This window comes from Buteo buteo, chromosome 4 (assembly GCF_964188355.1).
Source record: "Buteo buteo chromosome 4, bButBut1.hap1.1, whole genome shotgun sequence".
NCBI classification, from domain to species: domain Eukaryota; kingdom Metazoa; phylum Chordata; class Aves; order Accipitriformes; family Accipitridae; genus Buteo; species Buteo buteo.
Window position 1 is genome coordinate 70,141,237 of NC_134174.1, and position 26,075 is coordinate 70,167,311.

At 35.7% G+C, this 26,075-nt stretch overlaps 1 protein-coding gene across 13 annotated transcripts in view; it reads right to left on the reverse strand.

The window, feature by feature from the left end:
• Nucleotides 1–26,075, reverse strand: part of CFAP46 (cilia and flagella associated protein 46) — a 99,073-nt gene that overhangs the window by 26,238 nt on the left and 46,760 nt on the right. For 10 of the 13 annotated variants that reach the window (XR_012650197.1, XM_075026667.1, XM_075026662.1 and 7 more), the window contains 20 exons: nucleotides 23,957–24,122; nucleotides 20,947–21,031; nucleotides 20,701–20,839; nucleotides 19,980–20,163; nucleotides 19,382–19,541; nucleotides 18,704–18,748; nucleotides 16,229–16,452; nucleotides 14,071–14,196; nucleotides 13,522–13,689; nucleotides 12,996–13,144; nucleotides 11,424–11,522; nucleotides 11,029–11,158; nucleotides 9,346–9,492; nucleotides 7,752–7,952; nucleotides 6,060–6,166; nucleotides 5,066–5,248; nucleotides 4,118–4,253; nucleotides 2,123–2,311; nucleotides 1,194–1,382; nucleotides 350–484 (listed from right to left, as the gene is read on the reverse strand). Coding sequence is in view for 12 of the 13 variants with exons in the window: in XM_075026667.1 (XP_074882768.1) it covers nucleotides 350–484; nucleotides 1,194–1,382; nucleotides 2,123–2,311; nucleotides 4,118–4,253; nucleotides 5,066–5,248; nucleotides 6,060–6,166; nucleotides 7,752–7,952; nucleotides 9,346–9,492; nucleotides 11,029–11,158; nucleotides 11,424–11,522; nucleotides 12,996–13,144; nucleotides 13,522–13,689; nucleotides 14,071–14,196; nucleotides 16,229–16,452; nucleotides 18,704–18,748; nucleotides 19,382–19,541; nucleotides 19,980–20,163; nucleotides 20,701–20,839; nucleotides 20,947–21,031; nucleotides 23,957–24,122 (2,962 nt within the window). In the remaining variant the exon portion in view is untranslated. The remainder of the gene's footprint in view (nucleotides 1–349; nucleotides 485–1,193; nucleotides 1,383–2,122; nucleotides 2,312–4,117; nucleotides 4,254–5,065; nucleotides 5,249–6,059; nucleotides 6,167–7,751; nucleotides 7,953–9,345; nucleotides 9,493–11,028; nucleotides 11,159–11,423; nucleotides 11,523–12,995; nucleotides 13,145–13,521; nucleotides 13,690–14,070; nucleotides 14,197–16,228; nucleotides 16,453–18,703; nucleotides 18,749–19,381; nucleotides 19,542–19,979; nucleotides 20,164–20,700; nucleotides 20,840–20,946; nucleotides 21,032–23,956; nucleotides 24,123–26,075) is intronic. The other 3 variants (XM_075026666.1, XM_075026665.1, XM_075026671.1) reach the window with 3 other exon arrangements.

Sequence of the window (26,075 nt, forward strand, 5' to 3'; positions counted from 1 at the left end):
TGTCTGTGAAGCGAGAGAAAGCTGCCTGTTCTTCTTGTCCTGGCTGCTACATGCTCAATCAGAGGCAAACCACTGAAGGAGAAATTATTTCTTTCTGGGAGCAACTGGGAATGCTCCATCAGGAGCTCCCACAGCATGTTTTGAGGGGCAGGACAGAACTGGACAGCAGAGTAGCGATGGAAAGCAGTTTTTGGGGGAGTGCTTTGGAGATTTTTTTTCTTTTGTAAGATCAAATTTATGTTACAGACATTTCCATTATCACTTCAAACAGAACTGATAAGGTAAGGTGGCTATTATTCCATAAAAAGGAAGCACTCAAATTCTAATGCAAGCACATACACTAATATACCTTTAATGCCTGTATTTTCCTCCTATACTTATCATATTGACATCTATTAGTCAGTAAACTGCTGTCTCTCACTTCCTGTTCACTGCATTCTGCTGAAGTCAGGGAAGTTTTTGCGATGTCTGATTTAGCTTCTTCCTACTCATCACAGTATAAGAAAAGAATAATTAATCATTCCATTAAGCATGGCTGGCTTCATTTCTTTTGTGAAAGTCTAGGTGAAAATGGAACTCATCTTAAATCATCTCACTATATGAATCCCTTGATAGTGAAAGATTTAGCAATATTATCAGGCATAAAAATTTCTTAATATGTTATGATGACAATATGACTAATAGAAACTAAAAAGGCCCCCCATATAACCTCTAAGTTTTTTATTTTCTGATATTTGTCCTCAGTTAAATTTCTTCTGAACACTTTAATTCATCACTGAATTTATAATAACTCAATCAACTTTCCTTTTCTTACATGGTGTTCTTACTACAACACAAAAGGAACTTACAAATCTGAACTTTTAATCTACTTCTTGTTTGCATGGATTTGGAGACCAGCCTACGTAGACCTTTAAGGCATTCAAGGAATTTTTTTACTTCTCTTTTGAAAACATTGTAATTAGCATATCTCAGGAATGAATTAAAAAATTATCTACATGAGGATGGCATGTAGGCAGAAGCATTTTTATGAAATTACTTAGTTTAGTATATTCATTTCTATTATGGCTTGCATGCAATATGTAAAACCTAGCTCTAAATAAAGAGTAGTAGTATACAAGTATATACAGAAAAAGTATTGTGGCAGACAAACTTTACACACAAGAATGAATTTAAATGGAGAAAAGAATGCATACCATAACATTTGGCTTCCAGTAAATCTCTGAATGTACAGGATCTATATTAATGGCAAGTAAATGAAGAGTTTTTCCAGTGAGATACAGGTATTTGGATTTGATGTCAGGACAGCCTTTACAAAGATTCTGTATGTTTGCTAACTGAGCCAGTGTAATATGACCCACAGTGCATTCCATATGCTTCCAATCCTGGTAAAATACATATTTATGTTTATTTGCTCATATATACCCACGCATACAGAAATATACTTCTTTAAAAAAATGTAACACATATATATTTACATACAAACACATTTGTTAAATGTGATTACACTTTCAACTATGAACTAGCTGTCTTTAATAGATATACAAATTCATTAACAATTGATTAAAAAAACCTACACTGTAACGTCCATAAGCAAACAACAATCAGTCCTGAGGAAAACATGGGATAAGGGGAGAGTACTGCAGAGAATGGTGAGGCTACTATGCTTTCCTGTAACAGCATCTCCTATTGTCATTGTCAGAGACAGAATAACAGGCAAGAATTACTGCTCTGTTCCAGTGGGGCATGTCTTATTGTTCTTATTCATCAGCTCAGTTAGGCGGTCCTGCTTAAAACCAACTGTTTTAAAAAGAAGAGACAATAATGCAAACCATGCCTCCCCTGCCATCAATTACAAAGCCTCAAGTAATTTCCTTGCTAGTCTTAGTGGGTTTTATGTCTCTGCATTTAAGAAACAACATCTTTCTGAGAAAACAAAACAAAACAAAACAATCCAATAAACCATCCCCAAGACAAAAAACACACACTGGAATTTTCTTTGCTGCGAAACTACATGAATAGTCTGGGGACCTGTTTCCTCAGCAGTGGAAGAAGTCCTGCTATGGAAAACATCCCTGTGAAACTTTGTTATATGCAAATCATAGGACTAAATACTTTGTATTACCTGTTCTGTTGCACCATCTTCAATAGTTCCCCTGATGAATGCCTTCACAATTTCGTGAGATGATGCTTCTCCCACTTCTTTAAGTTTTTTCTCAGTTATAACAAGATGAAAAATATCCAAAAGAATTTCTACAAGATTTATTTTCCTATTAGCTAGTTGCCTCATTAATGGGATACTAATATTTGTAGTCTGAAATACAAAAGAAAGGAAAGTAGAATTCTAATTTTGAATATTTTTGCAAATTTAGTGATAAGAAGATAGAATGTTTTATTTCTTTTAACTAAAAAGCAAACATTTTCACAATATCACCTCAATAGATCAGAGATACTGCTATGAAGATATTTAAATAACTTAAAAGAAAAACTTCAATGTCAAATATATTAAAAAGCAATCAAAGCAGCTGCATAGAAAAAGACCAGTTGGGTTTTTGTTCTTCATGTTTAATGTACCTGTTACAAATACCTAATTCCAAAGGAGTTGCAAATGTGTACATAGAACCAGAATTTTAATATTAATGGTTTTGGTAGCTGCACAAAAATACTTGCTCTTTAAAAAAGGCAAAGCAGAAAAAAAAGCTGGATGCTAGAGTATAATAATGGTACACACCAGCAAAGTAGGCTGCAGGCTTTCATTACCCAAAATACACTATTTTGAAGACAGGCTTTCTTTATTTATATAGGGTCAGTATTGGGACTGGTGGTGTTTTAACATCTTTGTCAGCAACATGGACAGTGGGATTGAGTGCATCCTCTGCAAGTTTGCCGATGATGCCAAGCGGTCGACACGCTGGAGGAAAGGGATGCCATCCAGAGGGACCTTGACAGGCTTGAGAGGTGGGCCTGTGTGAACCTTATGAAATTCAACAAGGCCAAGTGCAAGGTCCTGCACCTGAGTTGGGCCAATCCCAAGCACAAATACAGGCTGGGCAGAGAATGGATTGAGAGCAGCTCTCTGGATAAAGACTTGGGGGTGTTGGCTGACAAGAAGCTCAACATGACCCGGCAATGTGCGTTTGCAGCCCAGAAAGCCAACCGTACCCTGGGCTGCATCCAAAGAAGCGTGACCAGCAGGTGGAGGGAGGTGATTCTCCCCCTCTGCTCCGCTCTGGTGAGACCCCACCTGCAGTACTGCGTTCAGCTCTGGGCCCCCAACATAAAGAAGGAGCGAGTCCAGAGGAGGGTCACCAATATGATCAGAAGGCTGGAGCACCTCTCCCACGAAGTCAGGCTGAGAGAGTTGGGGTTGTTCAGCCTGGAGAAGAAAAGGCTCCAGGGAGACCTTATAGCAGCCTGCCAGTACTTAAAGGGGACCTACAGGAAAGCTGGGGAGGGACTTTTTACAAGGACATGTAGTGATAGGACAAGGGCTAATGGCTTTAAACTGAAAGAGGATAGATTTAGATTAGATAAAAGGAAGAAGTTCTTCACAGTGAGGGTGGTGAGGCACTGCAGCAGGTTGCCCAGAGAGGTTGTGGATGCCCCATCATTGGAAGTGTTCAAGGCCAGGTTGGATGGGGCTTTGGGCAAGCTGGCTAGTGGAAGGTGTCCCTGCCCATGGCAGGGGGGTTGGAACGAGATGATCTTTAAGGTCCCTTCCAACCCAAACCATTCTATGATTCTATAATGTTCTGTGTAACTTTTTTTTTTCTTCTGAGAAATAAACACTTTAATGTGGAGAATTTTAAACCTGTGAGGTATTTAGAGAATCAAAAATATCCCCACGTTTAGACTTTTTCTTTTGTAGCTATTAGATAAATTTTAGAATTAAATAAAATTGACAGAGACCACACAAATCCTCTCATTTCTGCTTCTTTTCTTTCCTTTTTAGACTGTAAATTCTTTTGACATGCGATGTTTCCTTCTATATTCAAACAATGCCTATCATTACAGGAAGATAATCTCATTTGGGGCTTCCAGGAATCATGCAAGAATGAGTGAATAGTACAACTAAATCAGATTTCTTTTCCATGAATAAAAAAAAAATATATCTCCATACCTCATTAACTCCAAATAAGCTACAAACATTATGAAACACTTCCTCTGTTTTGGATACTGCTCTCTGAGCTAAGTTATAAGCATTCAGATAGTGACTATGTTTTTCTTCCTCGTTTCTTTCCTGCTTGGCAATCATCCTGAAAAAAACCAACATAAAAACCAAAGGAACTAATGTAAGAAAGTGTTTATTTTTATGGTATCAACACTTTTGAACATATATAATAAAATAATTAGATTAATAAATTAGGTTCATAGATTAACTAGATTAATTGATAGATTAATTTTGTACATGTGTTTTCTAAATGTTCAAATAGGAAAAGCGAATTTTCACACATTATTTTTTCAAGGTCTTATTCTTGGAACTGTACTGCTGCAGTGCAAGAAGATGCCAAGACACAAAGAGAAGAAAGGCAGATAATATTCTAGAGTATGTATTCACCAGGAACAAAATGGCAGAATAGCTAGGTACAAGACATACCTCAATTGTTTTACAGGGACGTCTTGGAAACAGCTGGGAGTCAAGGCATACTGTGTTTTACCCTTTTGTTATTACAGCAATTTCTAGAGAACCATTTCAACAGAAAGAATTGTAAAAGCCTATAAATACTTGAGAATGACTGGCATGGCTGCCAAAATGCCTTTACAAATGGGAAGACAAAAAGCTGACTTAGAGACCTTGATACTTTGTTTTGACCTCAAAACCAGTACAAAAATCAGTAGTACCATGTAAGATTAACTCTGCCTTCAGTGAAAAGAATTTTTGATTCTACTGTATCTTTCTGAATACAGAACACATCAAGAATGCAAATAGATGTGTAGCACCAAGATATAAAACCTGACAATATTATCTGCTCTTTTCCATCTTTAATTAGACTATAGAAATGTAAGCAGTACACTTCATGGTCTAGTTAAACATACATAAAATTTTTCATCAGATGTATAATCTTACCTGTGAATATTTGCACATTCTAGCAGTATCTCAGCACTGCAGTTTTTATGCCCATAATGAAAGAAGTCCTTCTCAATTTGAACTAATTTATTGTAAGATTCCTGTAGCATATGTGGCAACTGACAAGACTCAGCATTAATTGTCATACAAACTTGGGTAAAACGTATCTGAATAAGTGTTTTCCTAGGGATAAAAATTAAGTACAAGATAGCAGTCAGAAAGTACAGGCTGTGTTTGAAAACTGACCTATTTCTCTCTGCTCTCCTTTAAATTATAAGAAATCTAGAAAAAGCCACTTCATTCTTTAAATCTGTGGTTTACTAATTATAGTAGGTCCTGAAAAAAAATCAAAATATTGTGTTTTCAGATTAGAATTGAAGTGTCACTTGTTGGACGTATCTAATTATTCAAACTGCTTAGGCCTACTCAGTCTTGTAAATATAGTTGAACTTAGGAGACTATTAGTCTTCCCTTTCTAATCCAAAAGTTTCACATTTCTGGAAAGAGAAGAAAGTATAAATGTTATATACTTCTCTCCTTTTACCAACACATTTTAAGCTCTGTGCTTAGATTTCAATGTAACCAGAATCATTATTTAGTTTCACCATAAAAAGACTTCTTGGATCATGGTGAGGAGAGAAGTAGGTCAGTACTGCAGACTACAACAGTGTTGTGTTAATATCTGTGCTCAGATATCACTGCATGGGCAAATGTATCTTGCTCCTTTGGGCAACCTACACCACAAACTATGCACAATAGCTTACAAGCTTACTAACTTAACAGGTAGTAGGGCTACATACAAGAATGAAGAAATTGGAAAGGAAATTTAAATTTAAAAAAAAAAGAATAAACATAAACTACTTAGAAGAAAAATATTTGAGCATCCACACAATGCATCACACTAAAAAAAAAAGATTAATGGTAAAAATCACCATATATTTGCAATGTAGCTGCATAGTAGAGGCTGGGCATATTTTAATGAAAAGACAGTTACCTGGCTTCAAGGGATGCAATTATAAAGCCCAACTCTGACTGTCTGTTAGGTCTCTTCAGTAAAGTAGATCTGAGCACATTTACAGTGTGTTCCAGTATCTCACAAGCCTGCAGGTAACATCAGAAATTTCATAATTCTATTTTAAATGTCTGTGTATAACATTAAACATTCATTTAGAAAGCTTAAATTTTGTGCAGAACATGTTTAGTATCTTTCCCTAACAGTCCCCAAGATGACTGATTCTTGACAACTGTATGTAAGTCTAGAAAGCATGAGTTATGATCATATTTAGATATTTTGATTTGATAAGTCAATGGAGCACATACACACAAGGAGAGAAGTTGGAGCCAGACTCATCTTAGAGATACACAGCAAACGAATGAGGGGCAACAGACCCAACCTGGAAAAACGGGGAATTCTGAACAGATGTTCCAGTGTAATTCTGAACAGATGTTCCAGTGTTTGGCCACCTTCATAATAACTTTTTTTTGGTGGGGTGGGGGGTGTTGTGCAGATAACAAAGGCCCAGAAAGGTTGTGGAATCTGCATTCTGGAGGCATTTGAAAAGTGACCATATATGGCCCAGAGCAATTTGATTCAGCAATAAGGTCAGATTTCACTTCAAAATTTCCCCTGCTTTGCCTGGGGTTAGACCAGATGACCTCTAACCTAAATAGTCATTTGATTCTGTATTTCACAGGCATCCTCTTCGGGACAGATTCCTGCATCCTTAAATACGGTGACTAGCATATTAATTAACAAGTCAACGTTACACTATTACAGTTTTGCCAGCTGGGGATGTAAAAGAAGTCTCCAACTAATAGTTTTGAATGAAAAAGCCCTTAAATGATGCTCAAAACCTCATCTACAGATTTGTCCTTATTAAAAAATTTTGCTGCTACAGTCATGTTGGTCAGACGTGGAGGTAAAAAAAAAACCACCTCACACATTCCATTAATAGCTATACTGGTAAAACCTTAGTAAATACTGTCACTGGTAACCAGGTATTTTGTCCTTCAACGATTGTAAAAGTGAGTTCAGCCCAAATCATAGATTATCGCATAGATTATCAATAAAGGACAGATCATCACAGACACAACAAGATTATATTTATGCTGAAACTCATGAAAGTTAAGGGTTGAACAGTAAATGGATATTTTAATGTTAAGGGTCAAATAGGAAAATTTTTTAAATAAATATATATATTATACTTACAGCAGGATCTTTCAATAATCTAGAAATAATATTTGTAAGACTATATGAAATATTCGAAAAGGAAGTGCATACTAGGAAATAATATTGAAAGTTATAATCTTTATTAAATATGGATAATGAACACATGAAAGTCAACAGAATTGTCCGAGTACAAACGCATTCTAACCAAGAGAATCAGATCTCTGTGATTTAGCTACATGTACTAGATTACAATTGCTCTTATTTCAATAGAAGAATATACAGTTTATCATAAAAATATCCTAACCTTCTGTGGGTAAAATCTCATTCCTACTGGCCTGCATCTGTTTGGAATCTGTAATTAATGTTTGTTGAATGCACAACAGAGAAAACAACATCAACTGAATTTAACATCTATTTTTGCTTTTATTGAAATGCAAAGGCTGTAACAATTCTCTTCACTGAGAGGCACCACTTCTGCAAAAAAAAACAACCACCAAACCCAAAAAACTTCCTTACCATGCTCCATTTTCCTTCCCCCTCTTCCTCTAGGATTGCATCTATTAGACTAAGAGTACTGTTGTACCAAAACTGTTCATTTCCTCCTAGAAGCTGTGCTTTCTCAAGGAATGCTTTAGCTTGTCCATGGTTTCTTTCCAGGTTAGCCAATACAGCAAATAGGTACAAGCACCTTGACACATCATACAGGGCCCTCAATTCCTAGAAAGAGAGATATGTGACCTATATACAAAAGATCCACTACTCCTATTCATATTTATTTCTATTCATATTTTAGATTAAACTTATGAATAGGCACAGAAATAAGAAGCAAATGGTACTTCCCTAATTATCTGTAGAATTTCTTAGTCACTCCTTATACTACTTTGTTTTTTCCAAAACCATAAAGTGTCTACTTCATATCAAGAACTTCAAATCTTCAAATATACTTTATATTTCTTTATATTCCCATATCTTATACCCCACAAGTCAAATAAGCTATTTTTCTGCTATTATTTAGTATGTATATATCTGCTATCATTTGTCAGTATCTGATGAAGAAATGTGATGATGAAAAATTTTTTAGTGAACTGGGAACTAGACACACTAGAGTGCCAGTAAATTTACAATGCTACTAGATGCTAGTTATAAACTATACACTAGCAGTATACAACAGACAAATATAGTATACAGTATAGATAGTATACTAGCATGCAGACATACAGGATACTAGTAAGAAGTTATATCATTAAAATTATTTTTGTCCCTAATGTCTTTTGAACTTTTCTCTATGTACAATACTAAATTCATGCTTTAATAAGAGACATATATTATAATAAATATATTATTCATATATTATTTTTAAGAGGATTCATGATTCATGCTATACATACATAGGCAGTTTTTACTTACATAAGAAAAATTATTATGTGGAATAACAGGATAACAATTACATTTTTTTAAAAGTAAAGGATTTATTGCAATAATTATGTTTCAGTAACCCGTATAACCAAGAAGAGAGCTATCATGGAGAATGGTAGATATAGGAAGAGTATCTTTAATGTAAACTCTTCATAATAATGAGACGATGTGAATTTGTTTGATAGAACATATGGATGCTTATCTCAGATCTGCCAGAATTCTAAATCATAATTTCAGTGTCAGTAGCTGTTTATCAAAACACAGTTAGCACTAAAACCATAATGAAATTCAAAATTATGTAAGTAGACTTTCAAATGATCAAAATATTGAAAGGATGGAGCTAAATGCTCTCTCTCTTATGAGCAAATCTTGAATGTCCCTAAACTATTCTAACAAACAAGGTTTGGATATACGTACATCTTCCAAGGTCACTGCAAAGCAGACAGAGATGCTGACATTACTTCACAAGTTGAAACAATTTTCAGACAATTCCCATAAAGTTGGACTCACATGCCATATTTTTAAATGTATGCCCTATATGTGTTGAACCTCAAATGACATAGGTTTGGGGTGGGGCAGGGGGAAGGTTTGGCTTTGCAATTTGATTACTATTATGAGAAACAACTGCATCAAAATGAACATTTTTCCTACACATTTTATTCATGTTTCTTTTTCTATTTTATTTCTGATGTACCTGAGTTGCAGCATGGGCCTCTGAAAGGAGAAATCTTGCTGGTTGGTACAAGCCTAGCTGAATTAGTACTTCAGCTTTTTCTATCCACAAGTAAGGGAAAGAAAGTGCACTCAGTCCTTTTCCTGTTACCGCATTTAACTCAAAAACCTGAAAAATAACAAAATATTACACTTTCATAAATTTCAAAACTAAACTAGATAGAATAAAAATTGTTATTAATTATCATATTAAATTCTTGATACATGCCACAGTCCAAATCTATTTTCTAACTTCAAAATTCAGCGTTATACTACAGGAAAAACAGGTTCACTGTGAGATTTGGATTTTATAATGCTCAAAAGGCATTCAACTCATAAGTTTATACTATTAAAATTAATTTTAGAACAGATTAACTACTTCAGATCTGCTACTGTCGTGAATAAGTGGATTCTTGGTAATAACTAAAACAATCAAAGAGAAAAACTATTTGCAAGAGCTAAAAGAGGTGACTTGAGAGGGATTAGTAATTAGAAAAAATATATTTTACATGTAGAAGAATGGAAAAATATACAAAGAGAGTAAAATGACATGATGCAAACAAGGACAGAATTGCCATAATAAAGAGGAAAGTAGAGGTAAGCTTTAAGAATATCAGTAAGGCAATTCTTTCCTAAAGAAGAGATAGAAAAGACAGAACTGAAATATTTGCATGCCTTTAAAATAATGTATAAGAGGGAGCAAAACAGTATTTAGTGATATAATAGAGAGAGGAAGAAGAGAAAGCAGACCAAGAGCAAATACAATGTCTTTTTTCCTTCTCAGTCTTTTCCACCAATTTGCATTAGTGCTAAATTCCATTTGTAGAGAAGTAGTTTTACTTTGTACGAATACAGATTCTGTTTTTGTTGTTCCACAATATAAATAACATGCCAGGCAAACCCAGCTCACATTCAGCTGATGCCTGCCAGTATAATTTAAGTAGTATGCATTTTTAATGATTTTTTATCTTCATGTATTTCTCAAGTATAAAATTATTTAAAAACAAACTAGCAAGTTGTCCTGCTTTTGGCTGGGATAGAGTTAATTGTCTTCCCAGTAGCTGGTATAGTGCTGTGTTTTGGGTTCAGTATGAGAATAATGTTGATAACACACTGGTATTTTCAGTTGTTGCTAAGTAGTGTTTAGTCTAAAGTCAAGGATTTTTCAGCTTCTCATGCCCAGCCAGCAAGAAGGCTGGAAGGGCACAAGAAGTTGGGAGGGGACACAGCCGGGACAGCTGACCCAAACTGGCCAAAGGCATATTTCATACTATGTCATGCCATGCCCAGTATATAAACTGGGGGGAGTTGGCCTGGGGGGGATCACTGCTCAGGAACTAACTGGGCATCGGTCAGTGGGTGGTGAGCAATTGCATTGTGCATCACTTGTATATTCCAATCCTTTTATTATTATTATTGTCATTTTATTATTGTTATTATTATCATTATTAGTTTCTTCTTTTCTGCTCTATTAATCTGTTCTTATCTCAACCCATGAGTTTTACTTCTTTTTTCCAATTCTCTCCCCCATCACACTGGGGGGGGGGGGGGGTAGTGAGCAGCTGCATGGTGCTTAGTTGCTGGCTGGGGTTAAACCACGACACAAGTATATTAAAATAAAAAGTGAAGAGTAATTTATTAAAGAAACTGGAATAGAAATGAAAACCTTTTCACTTGAAGTAGGGATATTCTCAACCCTACTATGATTCAGCTGAGCATTTTCAAAAAATGTTTTTCTTTCTTCTGTCTTAGTATGTACTTCTTTTCCTTTTTTCAGTGCAATCTCTTGCCTACACCTAAATCACAAGAAAGAAAAAGTAAATTCAAGTATATTTTAAAAGTATTTCATAATGAAGTGTTAGTGTGTTAGGCATCTTCACCATACACTCATTCTGTGGATAGATCAAACAATCATGCACAGAATTTTAGGGCACAGCTAATACACCAAATTTGTGTTAAGAGATCATGTTTTTTAATAATTTTTTTTTCCCCCCCAACAACACATCAACTGTAGGGAAAAAAATCCCAACTAAATACAGCCTCTGTAGCGAAAATACATACATTGCTTGTTCTAATTCACTAATGTATGCTTCTCCAGCAGCTTTCTCATGATACAAAGATGCCTGACTCAGTTTTAGGTCTGAACATATCAGGGCAATTCTAAGAATAAAAAGAAAAACTGTTTAAGAAACAATCAGAATCTTTCATATGTTGCTTCATATAAACACATTATATATAAAAAGCATCCATTCCACACTTGTCAATCCTAACTTCTTATGTCTTGATTAATATTGGCGATAACAAAAATTTTAAATAAAAAAAGGAGGAAATGCAGTAGTTGAAATTACCCATTGACAGAGGTCATAGAATAATAGAATGGTATGGGTTGGAAGGCACATTTTGAAGATCATCTAGTCCAACCCTCCAGCCATGGGCAGGGGCATCTTCCACTAGAGCATGTTGTTCAAAGTCCTGTCCAACTGACCTTGAACACTTCCAATGATGCGGCATCCACCGATATCCCCAGTCCATCCATTAAACCCATATCTCTCCAATATAGTGGCAAAAATGATGTGGTAAAAGTACAAAAATATTTATAATATGGTCTCACTACAGCATGCAAAAAGCCCCATACATATGTATGTCCTAACCTACTTTTCTGTATCGAATAATGAGTAATATATTCATGTACACCTATCTGATCATATATAAATATCAGGTCATAGATATAAATAAAATACCATGAAATAAAAACAAATCTTGAGGAGTCAACAAAAAATTTGCCTGGCAAGGCTTGGCTGCAAATTAATTTCCTATTAGTAAATCACTTTTAGTCTGGTAAGACAGTAACTCAGTAACCAGTTGGCAATCCAGATAAACACCATACATTTGTAGAAATGAGTATTTATCTATTCTGTTACGTGGGATCAGTTTCAGGCATTTTAAAAACACATTATGTGGCATTTCACAAACTATCAGGAACTAAGCAAACAATTATTGCTTATAACTGTTAATTATTAAGCAAACATTATGCAACACATTTCAAAAAAGCATGATGAAATGTTTTAACTAAAACAGCAATAATTTGTCATTGCGTGAATATTAAATATTTTTGAACCAAAACTTTTAGGGCTAATCAACCATAAAAATAAAAGAATTTTGGTTACAAAGGCAAATCTCTATAAAAGAGAATGCACTTATTTGGGATACTTATTTGGGTTCTTAAGCTAAAGACAATATATTTTTGATGCAAGATGGGCATCTGCCTTTTGAATATTTAAAAGATAACACTTTTGTTGACATTTTTTTGGACTTTGCTTTTTTCAGTGAAGTGACAATAAGGCATTTCAAAAATTATTCACATGAAAGTGGCTTGAGTTTATAATCTTGTACACCTTTCCTCGTGGAGATTATGTTTAGTACCAGATAAACTTAGTGGCTTTAATTCCACAAGCAAACCAATTCATCAAAATTCTATTAAAATGTATAAAAAAAGGAATGAAAAGAAATAAAAAATATTACAAATATAAAACAATAAGTCACTTAAAGCCTTGTTACTATTTAGTGAAATATTAATGGATGGTCCACTCCATTCAGTTTCTCTTCTATTTAAAATAAATGAAGGATACAAACCGAAGGCGATAGAGATCAGACAGACTTCTACATTCCACAACTTCATTAGCAATAACTTCAGCTAGCTGAAAGATGGGAAGAATCAAGTGGGGGCAAAAAATTTTCTGTAGTTCTTTAGATAAAAGGTCCATAAAATACAAAGTGCAAGTCTGAAAAAAATTTTTTTTTAATTCAGTCAGTATAAACATCATTTTGTACAGAATAAATTTTAAATTAATGATTACATCTTCAGTCCAAAACTTTACCAAAAAAAACCCAAACCCCCAAACTTTCAAGCTGAAAAAGCAGCTAAGTACACAGAAAGCCAATAAATTTATTCTGTAAGTTAAGTTCATTTCAGAATGCAGAGGACAGACTCACACTTTTTGAAGTATTAATGAACACTATGACAAGAAAGTATTTCTGACAGCTGTCTGAACATACTCTTTATCACACAGACAGAAAAACTAAAACACCACATAGTTCTCTGTTACTGATTTTTTTCCCTAAATAATAAATGCTCTAGAGTTTTGAGGAATATACTTACAGGTTTGGGGAAATTATCCCAGTTAATACCACAACTATTTGTTTTCTGTTTAAAAGTATCTCTGATTTCATTGGGACAGTCATAATAAGCCCATTCTTCCACATTTGCTGGTAAGGTATCAACTGATCCTTTCCCTTTAGGTTTCTCTTTCACAATAGAAACTTCAACCTATAATAAAAAATAAGGACATTTATGAGGCCAAATTAATATTCTTGTTAGTACTATATATTCAGCTAACATTTTAAAAAAAACATATCTGCTTAATATCCTTTGAAGTTTTGTCGTTTTCTTTTTTTGACCTCTGGACTGTGGGTTTTACAAAACAGCAGTATTTTGACCAATGCAACAAAAAAAAGTATCTGTAAATTTACGACCTGTGAGGTCGATGTGATCAAGAGTGAAGGTATGATCTACAGACTCACGGAGAAATTCTTCACAGGTTATGAGAGGCTTTACAGGAAAGCATCTGAACTATTTAACAAATCAGCCCAGAGAAACATCTCTTAGACAGAGATGATTGTTTTAATTCCACAGGAAAGGGGTTCTTACTTGTTTCTTTTTCTGTCTGTCCTTCTCATTTTTAGGAGCAATTATTGACTGTACCTTCTGAGGAGCTGTAAGTTGTGAAGACTTTGATAATACTTTTGTAATAGGTCCTGATGCTGACAATGATACCTAGATAATAAAATAATTACAGTTAATTATTTTCAATTTTCAATAATAATGTCAATTTCTAGTAATAATTATTATTCACTGTAAGTCACTACCTACAGCTATTAACAACTGTCACATACCATGTTATGTTTTGCGTAAGAGCTTTCTTCAGAAAACTAAAGTTTCAAAGACTCCTAGATGCTTGCATTATTTGTACAAGCATTTAGGATGATCATTACAATGCAATTAAGCAGCTGAACTGTCAAAAGATGACATCATTCCTATGATAAATACTACTGCTACTTTTTTAACCTATATAGTTGCAAATTCAATTCTTTTTTTAAACCGCTAGTGTAGATTGCTTTATCTTCTACAAGGGATGAATTTCATATCAAAATAATCTGGAAGGTTGCAAAGAGCCACTCTGTTCTCCTTCTGGATTAGGCTTCTATAAGGCTACTAATGAATGTTATATATAAAAAATTTCTAAATATTTAAGCATATAAAAGCATCCATTGAAAATTTCTCTGTGCATGCAATAGCACAGCTTCTGATCCTCCCTAAAATAAAAAAAACACATTAATTTGAGAAGATGAATATATTTTGCTGGAGGGATCAAGACTAGAATACAAAATATGAAAAAAAAATAATCTTGGATGCTGTACAACTTGTGAAAATTTCAAATTAAAGATAACGTGTCTTTTAAACTGTCAGAGGCAGCTGATTTGCCTTGGATTATTCAGGTTTTCAGAGAACATCTTAATATCTTCTACTGAGTTATTTATGGAGTCCTAACACTTGAGAGCCTGCTTTAGAAATGGACACTGCAGTCAAGTCTGCTTTACTTTGTACTCCAAAACAAGGTTAAGCTGTCCTGTAGTACTTTCATTCCTTTAATGCCACATGGTTATTGTTTTTTCTCACAGTACTGTTCAGCTGTACATATGAGTTCTTAGAATTACTTCCATTGTCCTACAGCTGACACTGACAGCTGCATTAACTCTTAATTTTTTTTAATTTTCAATAGTTTATTCAAACAGTAATAGTCCTTTCAGAAAGTTTTTTCTCTAGTAAGAAGCTCAGACAATCAAGTTCAGGATATTAAAAATTATGCTTATGTAAATCTGAAAATATCAATATTCGATTTTTATTTTTCAAATTCCTGTCTTCCATCAAATATTAGAGTCTAAACTGATTTCACAATGAAAACTTGATCACAATTACCACAGGAGTAACAAATTGCAGGCTTTTACAGCTAACTGGAATAAAATTATGCACAAGCTATAGTTTATCAATCTAGTTGACATGTCCCATCCATAGCACTAAGATTGTTTCTATAATGATTTCTGGCATTACTATTATCAAGTATAGATTTAGTGCCTTCAAAGATTTACTCATATTTAATGTATAATTGTTTTCCTATGATTTTTGCTATGATTCTCAACAGCCATTTAAATTAGGCATTCATATCAATGAGAAATGAAATAGATTTGTTTGATTTCAAATGCTGTAACAATGAAAAAGTAATTAGAGAATAATAATCGGTGACCACTGCCTGTCTATACTTTTTCTCATAACATAACAAATGAATCAACATCTGAATTTAATTTAACTATGTCACACAGTTCCCTTCAGTCAAATGACAGCTCTTTTGATTCAACCTAAGTGAAGGTCCATCTGTAATACTGTTCCTCAGAACTGTCAGCAATGTCTTCAGCACGTATTCTGCCACTACTAAGATTCTTTAACAAATTAAAACCACAAAATTTTAGAACCTTTTGCACAAAACGTTTGAACATACTCCAGAGAAACTATGGGCCACTGCTTTTATCCTTAATGTCTCTTCTCTATTTTCCTGTGATAAACAATTTTCATGCTTAATCCTTAAACCTGAGAAAATATACTAACTATACCATAAAACTGGAAATTCTAAAGACGTAGTTAAAACATCAAATGAATAGCTGACACCATAATTACACAAGATAACTTGAAATACACTGGCCATATTAGAATCGAATCAAATTGAATCGAATCAAATGTAATCTCACCTCACCTGCCAGATACGGATGATACAAGCATATGCCATCAAACAGTGCTGCTGATGAAAAGGAGAACTATGACCAGAAATTAAAGCCATTAACGTCTGTGCTCTAAACAAAGCTTCCAATTGTTTAATATTACTCAAATCTTCCAAATTAATTTGAGGCATGGTATCATTTGCTCCAATGGCTATCTTCAAATTTTCTGTAGGCGAAAATTTTAGTATAGTATTTTTTTCTGTTAAAAAACAAACAACATGCTTGCAGTGACAGTTTTTTTAAAATGTATTCATAAGTTAAAATTTCTGAATTGAAAATGAAAATATTTATAGAAAAAAACCCAGAAAAATGGAAATCCATCTACTGAAGATGATGTTCTTATGGTGATGCAATGCTACTTGTACTATGTTTTCCATGAATAATGTAACCATTATGTATATTAAATTATGTAAGCCTGACACAGAAATGAAATGCACTGCAAGCACACTTTAACTATGTCTTCTTGAAAATAAATCTGCGGGAAAGACAGTCTACCTTATTTATTTCAGCCACTTCAGTAGTGTTGCAGGCGAATAAAGAATCTTGATCCTGACATAGTGGTTTCTATGGTGACCAAAGACCATGTCCTAACTACCGGTAGCCTAGCCTCAAGAAGTGTATTTGACCAACACTCGTTTCCAAAACAGAAATGGGCAATAATCCAATTACAGACAGGTCAATGTCAGCTAAGTGTAGAATATAGCTCAACCTCATCCCTGTGTCTGTAAGGAGATATCTTAATGGCCCTTGATGGCACAACAGAAGACACTCTGCTACTCAATCCGCTCTTTTGTGCTGTGTAATTCTAGTTATTTGTCAGTAAACACTGACATTTTACAGAAACTCCAACTCTGCTTGAAATTCAGCTCAAACCCAAGTAATTCAGCAGATTTTCAGGTTAAAGTGAAGTACTATAAAGACACAGTTCTCTTTCAACCTCAAATTGATGCTCTACAACATAAAGCAGAGTGCAGTAACATAACATCACATAATCCAATGAGCGTCACAGATGAAGTTATTAAAGTAACAGGCAAATCAAGTGAATTCTGAGCATGACTAACACAGTCATGCTAACTTCCCTAAAGTTAGGGAAAGGGACAGTTCAACAAATTAATTTTATCATTTCATAATAAATGATACAGATGGTAAGATACAGACGGGATAGGTGGTCTGTGAGATGGGTAGGAAATTGGCTAACAGGCTGCACTCAGATGGTGGTAATCAATGGTTTTTGCTCAGGCTGCCAGTTTGTCACAAGTGGGGTCCCCTACGAATTGGTACCCATGCTGTTTAACATCTTCATAAATGATCTGGATGATGGGACTGAAAGCACCCTCACCAAATTTGCTGATGACACCTAACTGGGTGGTGAGGTGGACACGTCAGAAGGGAAAGCCTTCTTTACAGAGAGACCAGGACAGGCTGGAAAAGTGGGCTAGAAAGAACTATATGAAGTTTATCAAAGACAAGCAGAAGGTCCTGCACCTAGGACAACAAAACCAAAGAGCCCAGTACAGATCAGGATCTGCGTAGCTGGGCACCAGCCTTGCTGAAAAGAACCTGGATCCTGGTGGACAACAAGCTGAACATGAGTCGGCAGTCTGCTGTTACAGCAATGAAGACAATTCAGATCGTGGGCTGCATTGGCAGGGCATTACTAGCAGAGATAGGGATGTGACTATCTCACCCACTGTACTCAGTGCTTGTAAGGCTGCAGCTGGAGTACTGTGTCCAATTCTGGTCCCCACAGATCAAAAAAGACACAGACAGACCAGAAAGGTTTCAAAGGAGAGCTACAAAGATGATCAAAGGGCTGGAGAACCTGCCCTATGAAGAAAACCGTACAGAGTTAAGGTCTTTCCACTGTGGAGAACAGAAGGCTCAGGGGGACCTCATCACAGTTTTCCAACTTAAAGGGCAGCTACAAAGACAACAAAGGCTCTCTCTTCACAAGAAGCCACACAGAGGGGACAAGGGGTAACAGGTACGAGTTGCACCGGGAAAGGTTTCATCTTGATATAAGAAAGAAATTTTTTACAGTGAGAACATTCTATCAGTGGAACAATCTCATTGGAGGTTTTCAAGACACAGCTGGACAGGGTGCTAGATCTCATCTAGGCTCCCTTTTCCACAAAAGGTTGTACCAGATGATCTTTTGAGATCCCTTCCAACCTGGGCTGCTTTATATTTGATTCTAATTTTTCTTATTATATTATTTCAGTTTCCATTAAAAGTTTTGTAAAAAATTTCTTGAAACATAGGCAGTGTAAGAAGTCCAGTAACCATAAGCAACCATGTGAAACAGGGTGGGAAGATCATTAAAGTACAAACTTTAAATTACCATAGGGCTGTAAAAAAAAAACCAACAAAACCACTAACAGAAAAGTATGGACAGAATATTGCTACTGTGACTTTAATCAAATGTGATACTAGAGACACTGAACATTTACCTTTTTCAATGCAAACACCAGAAGTACTTGTCTGATCTGTCTTGTCTGTCCACGCAAAAGTAAAAGCAGAGCAGATGTTGATTAATGCCACACAGTAGAGTATTGTTCCAGAAATTAGATACTTTTTTCCCCAATTAAATAATAAGGTATCCTATCAAAATAGTTCACTGAGTCCACACCACTGCAAGTGGACACAAAGTAAAAGGACCAAAGAATTTTTACACAGTTACATAAGTACTTGAAGACCTACATCCCTTTGAAAGTAATTTTTGAAAACTCAATCCTGAAATACTAGATAAAGCCAAGGAAAGAGCAATGGACATAGCTACCCAAATTTTAGCACAGAAACCATTACCTACAGTTACATCTGGCCCTCCATGAGGACGCATTTGAAACAAACTGCCTAGCACTGCCTTCTGGTAGCCTCTCACAACTCAGCAACCCCTCTGTCAGATAGGAGCTGTGTCTTACTACACCAAAAGACTGAGAGTAGGTCTCCATGGCATGACACAGAATTCACAGATATATTTAAGCTAGCATTGATCAAATGACAGTGAATACTGAAGAAAATACAGTCAAGCTGGTGCCATTCTTTGTGGTAACTAAGTTGTAAATTAAAAATGTCCCTTGTGTTTGCTGCTGAGAAATTCCTCTGAAGGATATACACCTTTTAGTTACCTTCTGCTTGTGAGGATTGCATGGAAAATTTTCTATATAGCAAGAGATCTACTGCCCAGTCCAGAGGTTTAATGACATCACTGAGGGGAAACTGTTTACAATATAACCATTCAGCAAATTCCAGCAGATAATCAACTTTCTGCCATTCATTTTCTTGTTTCTATAAAAGTAATAATGGAAGAGGTTGTTTGTATTTGGTGATGTAAACCATCAAAATTATATTCAAAAGTTCAATATAGTCTTAACAGAAGCAAAAAAAAAAAATTGACAGTGAGCAGTTTGACGTCACATAATCAGAGTTAAGCTAAACAGAATGTAAGAGAAAACTCTACCAGTTAATTCTTTGCTTTACCAAAACTTCTTGCAATTGGCTACTTTTAGACATTTTTCTTTGGCAAGCCTCAACTGAACTTTTACTGGATACCAAGATGCAACCATACACAGTTTTCCAACTGAAGAGCAATTTCAAAGTTATAATGGTCAAGTATCTAGCCTTCCCACCAGTTCAGTTATGTACTTCACAGAACTTGCAATCCCACTAATCACTTGAGAAGCATCATTCTATCAGCATTTGAATATATAGTAAAAACTGACAAACCTGTAAAGCAATGACTGCATTTTGAAAACAGCTTAACTGTCCAACAATACTTCTGGAGACTGTTACCAAACGGCGCCACATATGTGACAAATAATCTTCGCTTTCATCTCTGAACTTCTGAATGTCCATCAGAAAATTGCATCCCAATCTTGCCTTCGCTGTAGCCATATGTTTAAAAATCAGGCTAGAAAAAGACCAAACAAACTGCAAATTACTTGCATCTGTACCTGTAAAGTAACTTTGTGAGTAGGATAGATATACTAGTTCATACACAGTTCATATAAACTTTACAGAGATGTGAAGTTTATAAACTGACATAAAAGAGAATAAATCTTTGAACTCAGATAAGACTATGTAAACAGTAGCCTAGATAATTTAGTTTCCATTTAACGTAAATGGGTTTACAGCTAGGAAAATTAAAGTTTCTGCTATATACCCACATTTCATGCACCATTTTCTTGGAAAAGTAAGATACTACTTATAAACAAGTTTTAAAAAAATGAAATTTACAAATATTATGAACAGATTAATGATAAGAAGCACTGCCAACATATGTCTTTTTCATCAAAAAGACACAACAGTGTTTTCTGTTATAAGAACTGACAGGCTGACAAAAAGTAATCATAATATTTGCCCAATGCAAAATAAAAAAACACCCAGAGTTTTATACTTCTCAAGAATCAGGATGCTTATTCTAATAAAAATAGGTCAACCAACTTACAGCCTGTGTCTTGTCTGAGGCAAAACTTGAATAGCTTCATCCAGGACTTTTAGTGCTGTCTCCCAATCAGCTTTATCAGCATGTATGTGGAATAATAACACATATAAGGAGGTTCTTAATGTCAGATCTTCCTCAGCACCTTTGAAGTATATTCAAATGATTTATTTACTGTGGAATTAGAATAATGACATTACAAAATACTGTTTGGTTTTATTTATTACTAGATCAAAAGAAGGAAGAACATGCCTGGAAGACAGCATTCAACTGAAAACCCAATACTTTGAAAATCCTTTGTAATCCACTGATGTAAAGGCAACATATCTTTCTCATCCTAAAAAGACAAAAAAAGAAAAAAAAAAGGAAAAAAATGCGTTTTTATCTTTTGGTTAACATATGTCTTTAAATATTACTGTGCTTCCTTTTCATTTGTAAACCAATTAATATGGTTCATATGAACTATTAACTTGTTACTTAAATAGCTACTTGTGCAGGCGATTAAAACCACAGCCATTTTTCCAGAATGAGTTCTTTAATACAAAACCAACACAGCAATAACCAGACCCAGTAATATTCAATCAGTTACCCTGATCAAATCTGCTGATGACACCAAGCTGAGTGGTGCATTTGATTCGCTAGAGGGAAGGGATGTCATCCAGAGGGACCCTGACAGGCTTGAGGAGAGGGCCCATGCAAACCTTGTGAAGTTCAACAAGGCCAAGTGCAAGGTCCTGCAGCTGGGTCGGGGCAACCCTCACTATCAGTGCAAACTGGGGAATTGAGAGCAACCCTGCAGTGAAGGACTTAGATGCCTAAGTGGTGGATGAAAACCAACATGAGCTGGCAATGTGTGCGTGCAGCCCAGAAAGCCAATCATATCCTGGGCTGCATCAAAAGAAGTGTGACCAGCAGGTCAAGGGAGGGGATTCTCTACTATGCTCTGGTGAGACCCCAGCTGGAGTACTGCATCCAGCTCTGGGATCCCCAGTACAAGAAAGACATGGACCTGCTAGAGCAGGTCCAGAGGAGGGCCACAAAAATTGTCCGAGGGATGGAGCACCTCTCCTGTGAAGAAAGGCTGAGAGAGTTGGGGTTGTTCAGCCTGGAGAAGAGAAGGCTCTGGGGAGACCTTATGGTGGCCTTTCGACGTAGAAGGGGGTCTTACAAGAAAAACAGAGAGACTTTTCACCAAGGCCTGTAGTGACAGGACAAGGGGCAATGGTTTTAAACTGAAAAAGGCTAGGTTTAGATTGGACATAAGGAGGGGATTTTTTACCATGAGGGTGGTAAAAGACTGGAACAGATTGCCCAGAGAGTTTGTGGATGCCCCCTCCCTGGAAGTGTTCAAAGTCAGGCTGGATGAGGCTTTGAGCAACCTGGCCTAGTGGAAGGTGTCCCTGCCCATGGCAGGGGGGGGTTGGACTAGATACCTCTAAAGGTCCCTTCCAACCCAAATCATTCTATGATTTTATGATTCTATGGACGTAATGTGAGGGTAAAGGACAGCTTCAGTGCTGACCACAGCAAACAGAGAAAAAACAATCCGTAATCTTGTTTTAAGAAAGCTAGTAATAGCAGTGGTAAAGCTTTAGTAAGTAGTACTTGCTTTTACTTTGGGCTTGTTTGTTGGGGTTTTTTTAACCAATTTTCAGTTTTCAGGCTGGTATATATCTCAAGTAAATGAACCATTGTCTTGCTGAACTAAACTAAAAGTTACCTTCTGGTATATGCTTCTCCAGATGTGATTGCATTTAAAAATTGCCTAGAGTTAGCCTGATCAAGAATCACTGGAGACCAGTTCCTGCCTCTTACAATGGTTACTACAGTATACAAAAGAAATTTCAGTAACTCTGGAAATAATCAAATACAGAATGCTCTGTTTATAGGAATTTTTTTTTCTAACTAATATCAGAAGTTACTGTATAGCCTAACAAGAATTACTAACATTATCAGACATAAAAAGTCTGTGCTATGTATAACTCTATACTTTCATTATCTACATTAATGTCTTGCTTTTTAATATAACTTATTAGGGGTTCACTCTGAAAATATGCTCTGGTAGTGAGTTAACTGTATATACATAATGAAATATTCCTTTTTATTGGTTCTAATACATAATCTCTGCAAATAACTAGACCTTTAGAACTGTGCCTATGGGCAATTACTGTTATATATCCAAACACTGTTGAAGTTCCATTAAGTTCACAACCTTCACTGTGCTTCCAAGTACACAGTGTACTCATCAGTTCTGTCTCCTACGCACCCAGAATCAAGTAGACTAGTCACCACCTCTGATTATTTGGGATTTATACATGGCTTGAGGAGAAATCAAAATTAAGTTTTCTATTCTTGTTCTACAATGCTTAGTGATCTGAGATGCAGACTCACATTGGTACCACTGAGCTTGAATGCAAGAGTTATTAATAAAGCCTTCAAGCTCTAACTGAAATTGTGCCCATGGAAAAGTACAGGAAAACTCACATCAGCTTCAATGACATGTAAATAAAATCTAGAAAGAGAAATGGATCGGCTCCAGGGAATTTTGAAGTAAGAAAAGTTGTAAATGAGTAGGGATGTTTCAGTGTGCAGAAGAAATGTCATATGGCGAGATGCGTTATATGATACACATCACCTACATATTGTTTCAAAGGGATGACTTCTTCAGTTTACACATGCTGTTCATAATCAACAAGTATTTAATTTTATCACTGACTCCCAGCAGAGTTTGAATTATAAGTCTGTTAAAAAACTGAAGATATGCAAAGTAAAAATTCCTTTTTGCAGTTAGAAGAGAAATTTGAATCTGCAGGTGTGGGGAACCTTAATTTAATTTTTTTTTTTTTCCCCTGAGTTTTTGTTTTAAGATCTATTATCATCCTTTATAGAAGTGATTGATTTTTTTCTGGATTTTCTGTTGAGTATTTTCTAAACATTCCCTTTTGTAAGCTTCACGAAGTGAAATACTACAGCACTTTAGACAGCAAATTATTTTGAAGAAAACTGTTGCAAGTTTGACAGTTGTCTAAAACCAGAAAGACAAGCAAATGGAAGAAAAGAGTATGTGATTCCCTGTACGTGTGTATGCATGCTATATGAATGCAGGTAAGAAACCATATATGTGTTTATGACAAATAAGTCACTTTCCCCTCTTAGGAAAGGTATCTTGAAGTATGCACCCAAAGCTTCAGAGCAAACCAAAATTTTTCTTTATCATCACTAAATACCAGCGCAATTAAAAATACCTATTAGATATTCTTACCTGTTTATTTTTAGATTCTGCTTTAATTATACTCTTAAGAATTGTTTCAGTAGGTTCTTTAAAATGCTCTCTGTCATGTGGAGAACGTAGCAAAGGTAAACATGTATTCCAAAAGTGTCTAGCTGCAAACATTACAAGGGAATAATTTCCGGCTTTACCTGCGTACCTGAAGAAAGTGAAGTACAGCTTAATGAAGGAAAACAATCACACTCTAGCCAAAATAAAGGATTTTACTTCTACAAACATCCAGGTTTACCTGATCTAGGCACCACCATATATAATTTCAGCAATGAGGGGTCAGCATATGAACTTCATACAAAAGGTATTTTCCATTTTTATATTCAAAACACGTTCACACATTCAGCAGAAGTAGCAATAAACAAGTACCATACTGACAATTTTACTGTATTTCTGTGTCATCTTAGCTCAAGAGCCTTCATTAAAAAGATAGCAGATATCTACTCAAGATGCTCTCATTGGAATAATCTACTTTTTTGGCTCCCTATTATGTTAATTTCTCATTCTAAAAACATTAAAAACTAGAATAAAACAATTATTAAAATGCTATGGATTTTGCACAGTACAGTACCACTGTAACACAAGAATACACCCCAAATGCCTCTAGCTGCATTCAAATTGTTTTGAGCATGTTCCATGCAAATGTTACTTTGAATTACTAAAATTCAATAATTCTCCAGATTGTGATATAACACATGACTCATATGAGTGAGCAAAAGCTTTAGAATTTAGCTAAAAATTACAGATTGGTATTAAACAATCAACCATTGAATCATTTTACTATTTTCAAAAAAGTAGTTTCTGAATCTGGCAATCTTTATCATTTTCTCCCATAGTCTCATGACTTTTAGAGTCCATATGCTCACACACCTTATATCTTAACACTGGACTTACTAAGGCCTAGTTTTCGCTCACCACTTTTTGTCTCCTGTTTGGAATGTGTTGAGCTATATACGTATGCTCAGTCCTTCCTGAAAAAGTGCTTGTCATAACATGCAAATTTTAAAAAATACAGATTCATCCACAACATGACATCACCTTAGAGTTCTGTTATGCTGGTTAGTCTAACTTCATTCATCACTCTTTTTTTAATGATCAATGGAAGGAATAAAGTATTACAATGTTAACAGCCTCACATCAGCCATCACATGTTCATCTTCTAAGAGTTCTAATAGCCTACTTTTGCTCATTAATTTATTTCTTCCAAATAGCAAAGAATTCATACCAAAGTCACGCATCATCCATGTAACACATTCTCCTGCCTATTCATTATTTAAAGCAATCTTTCCACTTTGGGTTCATGACATACAGTCCACAATGTTAATATGATGGTCTGCAACAGTAGAGGCTGAGGACTGACTGGCTGAGGAGTAGCTCTGCTGAAAAGGACGTGAGGGTCTTGGTGGACAGCAAGCTGAAAACAAGCCAGCAGTGTGCTCTGGCAACAACAGCCAACAGCATCCTGGCCTGTATTAACAGGAACAGACAACAGATTGAGGGAACTGATTATCACCCTCTAGTCAGCACTCTTTAGACTACATCTAGACTACTGCATCCAGTTCTAGGCCACCCAACACAAACCAGACATGGACAAACTGCAACAAGCTCAGTGGAGGGCCACCAAGATGATCGAGGGACTGGAGCACTTGCCTTGAGAAGAGAGGCTGAGAATATAGGGCTAGTTCAGCGTGGGGAAGAGTTGGCTTTGGGGCATCTAACAAGGAGAAGTTTCTTAATAACCTAAAAAAGTTGTTGAGAAGCAGCAGCCAGGCTCTTCATAGAGGATGGCAGGACAAGCAAGAACAGGTCTTGATATAAGAAAGGTTCAGAGTGGATATAAGCAGCACCTTATCCCCCATGAGTACAGTCAAGCAGTGGAGCAGGTTACTCACAGAGGTTGTGCAGTCTCTGTTCCTGGAGGTTTTCAAGACAAGACTGGATAAAGACCTGGGCTGGCCCTGCTTTGAGCAGAAGTTTGGACTAGAGCCCTTCTGAGGTCCCTTCCAACCAGATTTTCCTATGAACCTATGACAGCTATGTGGAAGGTACTTGATAAATTTACTAAAGTGTAAAAAATCTGTCAAATCCCTTGTTAAGCATT